Consider the following 10403-nt stretch of genomic DNA (forward strand, 5'->3'; position numbering starts at 1 on the left):
CCGTATCCGAGCGTAGCAGCAGGTTGGCGACACGTTTCTCGGTGATCAAACAAATTGATCGAAATTTACATTTTGCATTTCAATAACATGCTTTGTTTTTGTTGAGCACAATATTTTTTATACGCTTCATCGAGCGCAGATCGCCATGTTTTGCTGTTGCTTCTAAATTAAACGCGTTCTTTGGTTGTGTATTTATTGCGAATACACTCAAGCATTAGTATGCAAATCGTTTCAGAAGAAGGATCGTTCAAGAACGCAGATGGAAAGAAAATTTTTACCAAATATTGGAAACCAAGCAACAAGAAACCCAGGTGAGCATTATCAGCAGTTTATTTCTTGAAGTTCAAATCACGCTCTTCAAAAATGACTGCTAACACAGTTGAATTAGCGCAAAAATCGACCTTTATTCTTTTTGTCGCCAAAAGAAGTGTATTTTGCTTTGCTGCAGTCAAAAGTGCATCGACCTGGCTAAATGATTAATCAAGTTATTTTTATTATAAGCATTATAATAGAAAGGTTTATGCTAATGCAGAGTCAGAGCGAGGGAATGAAATCAAACGAGCAAAGTAAAGTCAACTTGAAAAAAGTCATTTAAACGAGTGAAAATTAAATTCCAAGCACGCACGAGATGTCCAATGTTGACTCGCGTTAACTCGCACAAACTCGCAACTGATAGGCAACCTCAATTTTTCCTTATCTCGCCTTAACTCGCATCAGCTCGAACAATCTCGCGGCGAGTTAAGGTTCGAGAGTAAGCTTGTTGACTTTGTGTGGTTTCCATATGATCTGAGGATCGGTACAATCGCTGACAAAAATTCAGCGAACTGAATGATAGTAGCTATCTATTATTACAATGGCGAAATCAGTTAGTCGGTAGGTGGTGAGCAAAAATATGACCATCCGAAGAATACAAAAATTGAAGAAAATAAACTAAACCTTCGTATTAAAAGAGATTAATCTTAATACAGCATGCAGTTAATTAATCATTTGCTGTGCTCGGAAGGACTCTAAATGATTTACATGTATAGCACAAAATTGAAAGTCTCTTGATCATTGATAAAACAAATAACAATAGATTTTCGTGGTTATTTCCTCGATAGAGCATTGGTTTTTATCTGCCATGGATATGGAGAGCATTGTTCACGCTACGAGAGGCTTGGAAATGCTTTAGCTGAACAAGGCTACCTCGCCTTCAGTCAAGATCACGGTATGTCCCACCCCGGCCTTGTTCAATCTGTACCGTGCTGCACTAACTACATCTAATCATACTTTCTCGGGAAGAGTCGGGGGAGGGGGGTGGGGGTGGTAATCTAAAACTAAAAATACGTGTATTGCAGAGCCTTGTGGGCTCGGGGAAGTAGCCGGTAAAATGTTAGGGATGGGAGGGAGGGATAAAGATAGAGTAGAAAACTGGACCATTATTTTTGGAATTCAATTTATGATTTTATGGGCACCTGGCGAATACAAAGAAAGACAAGAAATCGTGTGATATAACCCTTCAAGAGCTAATTTTTTGACAACAAATCTTTCTATTAGTTGGTCATGGTCAGAGTGAAGGAGAAAGAGTCCAAATATCAGATTTTTCCTGTTACGTCAGAGATGTTTTTAAACACATTGACCAAGTCACAGCAGACAACACAGGCATACCAATATTTATGTTTGGCCACTCAATGGTATGTACTGTTATAAAAACGTTATTGGAACTCTGCCCCTTTTTTTCGTTTTTTTCTTTTTTGTTTGTTTGTTTGTTTGTTTGTTTGTTTGTTTTAGGTTCTCGGGTCCCCTAACCGAGTCGATCACAGGAATACAAGTATATGTCAATTACGATAAAGACCCCAAGCCCATCATGCTTTGCGGATGTTTCGTAATGTCGCGTTCTTGCCAGTTTGTTTTGATAACATAGATAGCCTGTGAATTTCAGGTTTTCTTATTATTAACTCTTTTCAAGTCTGGCTTCAATGCAGTCAAATCTCATATTACGAAACCACAAATACAGTCGAACCTCCATATGTGATCACCTCTCGTAAAAGACCACTATCCGTAAGCGACCGCGTTAGCGTGGGGCTCAGTAGCGGTTTAAAGACCTTCCATTGTTTTTAACCTCTTAAAAAGCGACCACTTAATAACGATTTGTTTGATCTCTTTTGTTCGCTGTGTTTAATTAATGCTACTCAGAGTATACGAAGAACTTCTAAAAAGACCAACATGGAACTGAGAAATAAATCGGTGCAAGATATTTTATACTGCTTTAAAGCAGCGCAGCTGTGCCGGCCGGAAATCTACTCCAAGGAAGCCGTCGTAAGCGACAACTTACTACAAGTCTCAGCCTTTAGAGTGGCTACTTACGGAAGGTTTGACTGTACCTTGGAAAGTTCATGTTATGATATTATTAATATTATGCGTTATTCTTTTTAGGGTGGTACAATAGCTGTTCTCAGTGTTATGGAAAGACCTTATTTCTTTGCGGGTGCTATTTTTAGTGCACCAAGCATAAAAGTGGATGCCAATCCTTGCACGGTAATTTATTACTCCACTTGCTACAAATAATAAACGAAAACACAATGCAACGACTGTTTCTCTTTCCTTAGGGTGCCGTCAATGCAAAAAAAAGGATACAGCAAACCCAAAACAGAAAAACACTACCAGAAAACAGAAATACAAATCCCAAAACAGAAATAAACATCCCAAAGCGGAAACACCTACAAAAAAAATACAAAACTGAAAGGGAATTTAAAAATACAAACCATGACCAAAAACCCCAAAACAGAAACAAGGAAATAACTGGTAAAACAATAGTTTCTCATGATTCATCGTCTATTAATTATCTGAACCCGCGATCAGGCGGGTTTTTTTTATAGGGATGCATGATCACAGGCTATAATAGCCCATTTCCGAGTTCCAAAAACTCTCTCTTTAAAAGCGAAGCTAAAGGTACAGTAAAACGGGCAACAATTGCTGCAGAACGAGTCCGAAAACGATGCTGGGCGTTTTATTGCCCATAAATCAAACCTGTCTTGCAGCAAATAAGATTCAGAGTTGCAAGTTGCGTAAATACTGACTCCTGATTGGATAAAATTACGCAGGAGTCACGCCATACACAGGAGTTACATCACTTGCTGCAAAACAAGTTTGCCTTGGGTCGGTAATTAAAACGCGCAACATTGACAGATTTTGATGCAAAAAGTAGAACTTCTCTCGAGGTTCTGGAACAACTTTTTCGCAACTTGTATAAGCCTGATTTGCTGCAAGGGAGGCTTCATTCGTGGGTAGTAAAATGCGCAACATCACTTTTCAACTAGTTTCCCAACAATTTTGTTAAACAGGTTTCACGTTTTTGTTGTCCGTTTTACCATAGCTTTAATGCAGAGTGAGATAAAACAGTTTTTAGATGTGAAATATTTGCAGGGGCAGCAGTTTTTTTTATAGTCAATTCACATGTTGTTTAAACATAAATATCTGATTAATTACTAGTCGAAACGAACTTTTTACAAAGTTCTAGTGGCGGAGGGAAGGGAATATGATGATTATTTTAATAGGAGATTATTTTATCACGAGTCAAGTTTTTAACCTTGTCTTCTTGGGGAAGGTGCGAAATTAATACAGTAGTGATTGGTCCATATATAAAAACGCAAAAAAACAAACAAAAAGAACTTGGCCAATATTCAGCTATCTGGACCTCACGCTTGGTTAAAAGAGACCTTTAGATTTGAGGACGAGAACTACTAGGAGTACGACTTTCGCTCTTCTCAAAAAGAAAAATAGACACCCGGAAAGCTCCATTGTACTTTTGATTCACAAGAAAAGTTAGCACTGTTACTTATTGAAGGAGTTCAAGCCCTCTCCCGACCGAAAATAATAAAACTTAGCTTCTAACATTTGATAACTTGTTTTCGTCACAACGACATTCTCGGCAAAACTCGTAGTAGAATGACGACGGCTATCACGTTTTCCCGCCAAAATGACGCTGGTTAATGCGCGCGCACTGCTTAGCATTAAGAAAATCTCGTACTCGTAGTCGTCCTCGTCTTAAAAACTAAAGGTCTCAAATAACGTATATAATACATGTATCTTACAGGTTTGTGTAGGAAGAATAGTATCATGGATAATGCCCTCGTACCAGATCAGGCCACCGATTGATCCATCACTCTTAAGCCAGGATCCTACACAGGTGATGCAAAACTACAGAGAAACTCAGCCGAGTTTACTTTCGCAAAGAGTTCTGGGATTGTTACTAAGGACAGAGAAAAAGATTGGCCAATAGCTGACCGGCGTGATCCCAGTAACAATCCAAGAAACAATCGCGGGTCAAATTTCTTCTCTAATAAAATTCCCTTCTCGTTTCTAAAAAGGCGAATAACACAATTGGAAACTGGTCTCTTTTCGTGAGTCAAAGGAGAGGGACTTTCGTATGCATTTTATCCGCGTTTCCAAAAAAAGTTTCCACGACTTTCGAACAATGCCGAAAATATTCAGGTTTGTCGAGGGTTATTCTGTCCTGTTCAATTGATCAACCCTAAGATTATACCCCCGGTGGGGGAGGGCGGGAAGCTACTCAACAACGTTTTATGGTTTATGGTTTTTTATGGTTTTATGGTAAGGCACCACCCCCTGACCTAACTCCTTACACATTTATCGTTGAAGGAGCTCGTCGTGTTTTTTAGGGTTGGAGCCTCCCCATAAAAAATTCAATGTCACTCAGTTATTTGCACAATCCATTTAGTAACCAAAGGTCTTACAACAAGTCGAATTTCCTTGAGTACCAGGCGTCCCTCGCGCCTTCTACTCTCTCGCGCTTGACTTGTGGCAAGTCTAGGACTTCAATAACACAATGCACCTTGTTTATTACTATTGTTTTAGGTTGAAAAGTATGCCGATGATAGCCTAAACTGGCATGAGGGAATGAAAGTTAGATGGGCGGGAGCTATATTAGATGCAATGAATGAAATCCAGGGGAACTTGTCAAGGCTTACAACATCTTATCTACTTGTCCATGGTGATGGAGATCAATTAGTGAAGATTGACGGTTCACGTTACTTACATGAGAGTTCCCCAAGTAACGACAAGACATTCAAGGTACACGAATGAGCTGCTTTACTGACAGCACTGAGCGAACTAATAGCCTCTCTATGGGTATTTCCAACGAATAGCTAGGGCGCTTGACGGTATATCATGATGGCAGGAAGATGCGGTCTTAAAACGGCGTTTTTTCATGTGGTGATATTGTCCTGCCCGGGGTACGAGTTTCGGCCGCTTTGTTCCAAGCGTAATTATTGTAAACTTATCCCAACAAAAGTCGTGATTTGTCTAAACCCTTTTAACCCCAAGAGTGACCAATATCTATTTTCTCGTAACAATGTCACCACATTTTCAAGCAAAAAGGTTATGAGAATGTATAAAATAATCACCAAAGAGGAAATTCTCGTCCCCAAACGGGTGTCTAAAGAATAATACAGAGTTTTCCCTCTTCGTCCAATTTTCCGTCCCGTTGTCATTTTTAAATCTACCTATTATTATTTCATTATAAACTCAACTGCGTGTAAAACTTGCTTTGCAGGTGTACAAAAATGGACGCCATGAACTTTTGAATGAGGTGGAAGAAACTGCGAGCGTGGTTTACAAGGACATTCTTGACTGGATTCAGCAAAAGCTACCTTGAACTGTTTTAGGGCCACGTGTACACGAATCCAGACTAATTTTTGAAACTGCATATTTTTTCACCCGCATTCGTGTAGACGAGACCTTAAACCACTCTGGAGAGCGGTTTCAAAAAGATATCAGGCTGACTTAGCAATAGAACGGGAATGTCAGTTGACGACGACGCGCGCAAATCAAACAACTGGCTTGGCCAATCATAGAGCAGCAAATTGAGCAATGGAAGTCGCGTTTAGTCCTTTCCGCGCGCTTTCCCGTTGTCAACTGATGTTCCCGTTCTGTTGCTAAATCAGCCTAATGTTTGGGTGAGAGGATTCACCGGTTTCGTGCGTGGACGGAATACCAGACGGAAGGCCGATTCATGTGAAAAATATATCTAAATGCGCTTTTAAAAATATCCGGATTTGTATAGACGAGGCTTTTCATGGTAGTGTCAATCCACAAATATGACCAGAACCATTTCGTTTTTTTAATTTCTTTCATATTTAATTCAGTAAATTCAGAAACCTTAATTTGCATGAGAAAGCCAAATTCTGTGGGATTCTAAAAAAGGCCGTTTCCAAGATGACGTCATTTTAACATACCAGATTCCTTCAGGGTTTTGCTTTCTTGCGTAAGTTAGGGCTTTTGTTATTTAAACCTCAGTGGGATTACCAAATTTAATTATAAAAGAAAAAGTGAAATGAATTCCTTTAGTAGCAAAACCATGTCATCGCGTAAATAGCCAATTAGGCCCCGTGGCCCCAGTAGCCTTGCAGCAGTTCAGAATAGACCCCTATGTGTCGCAGTTCTTTTGTTTTCGGGCTAGGTTCCAAACTTTGTTTGTTCATACTTTTCCCCGCCAATAACGTGAGGTCTTCCAAGAACTGCAAGGTCCCCCCTTATAGGAAGAAAAGTCGCCCCGAGTAGAAGAGTCCCTCGCCTACCCCAGCTACCCTGGGCGAGCCAAAATTTCCTACATTTCCTTACCGAAACTTGGCGTTTAAATACACTAGAAACAAACAGTGCTAGAGCGCTTTTTCAATGGTAAGGTCACCTTTCTAGCTAAGCCGGGTCAACTCGGTCAAGGCGAGAGAATCAGACCATGCGGGAGCGCTGTTTTCAGCTCTAGGCTTGGGCAAAGGGGCCAACTGTTTATCATATAAACACTTGCTTAAGTTGACTCGGGCCGGGAGGGAGGGTGACCCCGGGGAAATTTTTCTCTATGTGAACGGGGCCTCGTTCGCATGTTTTCTTGATATAGATTCAATAAACAGAACAATAACTCTGCCGTGCATCACACCTTTTTATAAATTTATTCGCTGTCACTACGTTATACGGAGGACAAAAGAACCCAAAGACAAATTTATTTTTCTCTATTTACACTTTGATGTTAGTGCTCCCAAAAAATTCAGTTCCACGGAAAAATCACTTAAATTTGATCAAGTTAGCCAATTAAGATAACCCCCACAAATTTTTAAAGTACGCCAAGTAGCTTTATAAATGACGTTTCGCTACTGTCGCCTCCCTAATGTCGGGCGTATTAAATCTCGAGCAACTGATCGACGTTCAGTCAGAGTCAATCTCTGTATTTTAACGCCATACGTTATTAGTTACCGTATGTCTCACGTTAGGCTGTCTACTTTGGACTAGAAAAGGTACTAAAACGATCGAGGAACGGACCTCACGTGGTTTTGCCCTCCGGTCCTCGCGTGAACACCCCGGCTGGCTAAAATTGACCGGAGACCTCAGAGACGAAAATACCGGTCACCTGGAGCGAAAGGCGACGGGGAGAAGAGATAGCCTGGGAACGAGATTGATTAACAGTTTAATGTTCCGAGATAATAATAACCTGCGATTATGTTGTCCCTAAAAAAAAAAAATTAAAACGCCTGTTCAAAAAAACAAAACAAAAAAAAAACGTTGAAACATGAAAAACTGTATAGCTTTAAACTATTTCCTTGTTTCTGTTTTCGTCTTTTGTGGCTATGGTTGGTATTTTTGAATTCTGCTTCAGTTTTGCGGTTTAATTTTGTATTTTTTTGAGTGTGTTTCTTGTTGGGGATGCTTATTTCCGTTTTGGGATTTGGGGTTTTCTGTTTTCTGGTAGTGTTTTTCTGTTTTGGGTTTCCATTTTGTCTTATGTGTTTCTGCTTTAGGTTTGTTCTCTCCTATTTTTGTTGTTGTTGTCATTGTCTTGTGGTTTTTTGTTTCTATCGGCCACCCTATATATTTGATAGTCCTCTGCATTTAAATCCAACCACTGGAGAACACTTCAAAACTCCGTTGAAAATTTCTTCACAGAGATCAAATCGTCCAGGTAAGAAATAATCTCCTTTAACTTGAAATTTGTCTAATCAGATATTTCTGCAACGTTTATTTTCTGATACCCTGCTGTAGTTTTTTTCCCTCTCCTTTTTACTTACAAATAATTAATAATAAGTTAGACCGGTTTGCGAACGCGAAGCAAAGTATGTTTGTTCCATGTTAAGCAAAACGTCCGACTAGAATATTGTTTTGACCGATTTGTGTTTCTCTCCCTTCGTTGTCTCCCTTTTCCGCTACTCTCTTCCACTTCCTTTCCACCCCTCCCCCTCCTCCGCCTCCAAATCCCCAACCCCTACCCCTCCTCCCACAAGCAACGCCGGATATTCAGGATAATTTGTGTTAAATGTGGATCTTTCATGTTGTAGACGTCACAGATTTATAATAATTTTCATTTATATGACAATAGCTAACGAAAAAAGACCTGCTTTGTACATAAATTTGTGAAACTAAGTCTTGCATCGATTAATAAGAAATTAAGGTCATGAACTTAGTTAGTCAACACATCTTTCCTCAAACAGCTGCCTTTTAAATTTTTCAATGTGCATTGGGACTTATGTAAATTGTATTGTTATTTATTTCTGCTCTATGTAAGGCAAACAATTTAAAATTTGGTGTGGTTTTCTAGTTTGTGGTCTCTCTGAATTTTGCACGTAATGTTATTGTCAGCGGGCAGCGGACTCATTTTTGAGGATTAGACCAAGCCCCATTTCTCTGAATTTAACCTGTGTACAGCCGGCCCCTCCCGTCAGAAAAAAAACATTATTTTTTAGTAACGGAGGGGCGCCTATACACAGGCTATTTGGACTGAAACATTTCATGTAAACTAGATGGGGAGAGTGTTGTGGCTATCAATAATAGAATCATCAAAGCACGGCTGCACAGTGAGAAAGCCGTGTAACCTTGGTATTTTCCTCTTGGTGTTTAGATAACAAAATCTACGCTTTCTACTCATGTAAGAATTTTACAAAGAAGTGGAATCCGAAGATAATTGGACTTACTTCGGGCCTTTAGCGGTTTCTTTTGACATCCTTGCACGAGCATGAAACTAAACAATAAGGTCACAAAAGAAAGTAATATTTCTTTTTATTATATAAACACCAATGAAATACAAGGTGAGCTTTTACACGGAAACATGATCTCCACATATGAAAATAACATGTTATAAGATCACCGTTGCTATGGCTACATAATAAATCGCGCCTTTCGCAGGAAAAAAATGTCTAACTGAAATGGTTTTGTATTTCATTGGTGTTTATATAACAGATAGAACATTACATGGCCACTTGAATTGGAGATACTTGTGTACTTGTGCACGGCCATGTAATATCCTCGATGTGCCACATATTCTGCCATAAAAACCTTAGGGATAGAAGTGTTCCGATCCATACATTAAAGGTGAATTATTCAAAACCCTCAAAATTGACCTAAAAATCGACCTCAGAAAGCCCGGCCCAAAAAGGCTGATGTATACCTCACACCAAAACAGGGACGATCGAGCTAAAACAATGGCATAATGTATAAGTCTCCATAATAGTAACTAAGTGTACCAAATTTGAGCAAAATCAACCGACACCTATTTCCGATCCTCCCTCAGAAGAAGCTCTCAACTATATTTTCATTTGGTATCACAGGAGTTTCAAATATCATGTTTAGTTTTTGTACTTAATGAAACCTTTCTTGTTTTCTGAATATTTAAGTAGGGTACAAAGGAGATTTTTTACTTTCAACTAAGTTTATAGAAAGAAGTTTAAAAGGAATCTGCTCGAAATATTGTGTTATAACATCAATATTCAGAAATTAACAAAAAAATTCAGAAGATTTGTCAGTTGGAGTAAATCTAGGGTGGAAGGAGTGGAAAGTTCTCGCTACCTTATCAGTCTAATGGGAACATGTTCTAAGACTTCAAATGTATTAATGAGAATTATTTTCGTTTTTTCTCTACCTCCACGCTCCTTTAAAGAAGCATTACGCCCAAGAAACAGTTCCACTTTGAAGACTAAAACTTCGAAATGGCAGAAAGAATACTACAAGATATAGAGGAACAAAAAAACCGTCTTGCAATAGCGCAAATCAAGAAAAACACGGCAGAGAAAGCAGATGCCTACTACAATCTAGGCACAGCTTATTACTCCCTCGGTGACTTCCATCAAGCAATAGAGTACCTCAAGCAATACCTGAGCATTGCTGAAGAAGTCCCACAAGTCCGATGTGTCGGATGTGTCTATGGCATACTCGGCTGTGCTTACCAATCCCTCAGTGACTACCAAAGAGCAATAGAGTACCACAATCAAGGGCTCAGGATTGCCAAGGAAGTTGGTAACAGGGAATGTGAAGGCAAAGCCTATTTCCAACTCGGCTATGATGATATTCTTCTCAACCAAAACCAACGAGCAATAGAGTACACCAATAAAGGCCTCATCATTGCCAAGGACGTTGGTGACAGG

The 10403-nt window shown here is 39.5% G+C and overlaps 1 protein-coding gene across 1 annotated transcript; it reads left to right on the top strand.

Moving 5' to 3' along the window:
* Positions 1 to 81: 81 nt before the first annotated feature.
* LOC140923386 (monoglyceride lipase-like) lies at positions 82 to 6110 on the top strand. The gene is made up of 7 exons (XM_073373475.1): positions 82 to 311; positions 1101 to 1207; positions 1537 to 1673; positions 2416 to 2517; positions 4076 to 4168; positions 4858 to 5073; positions 5555 to 6110. Exons 1-7 carry the CDS (start codon positions 220 to 222, stop codon positions 5654 to 5656), a joined length of 849 nt encoding a protein of 282 aa, XP_073229576.1. The 5' UTR covers positions 82 to 219; the 3' UTR covers positions 5657 to 6110.
* Positions 6111 to 10403: the final 4293 nt, after the last annotated feature.

This window comes from Porites lutea, chromosome 13 (genome assembly GCF_958299795.1).
Source record: "Porites lutea chromosome 13, jaPorLute2.1, whole genome shotgun sequence".
NCBI lineage: Eukaryota > Metazoa > Cnidaria > Anthozoa > Scleractinia > Poritidae > Porites > Porites lutea.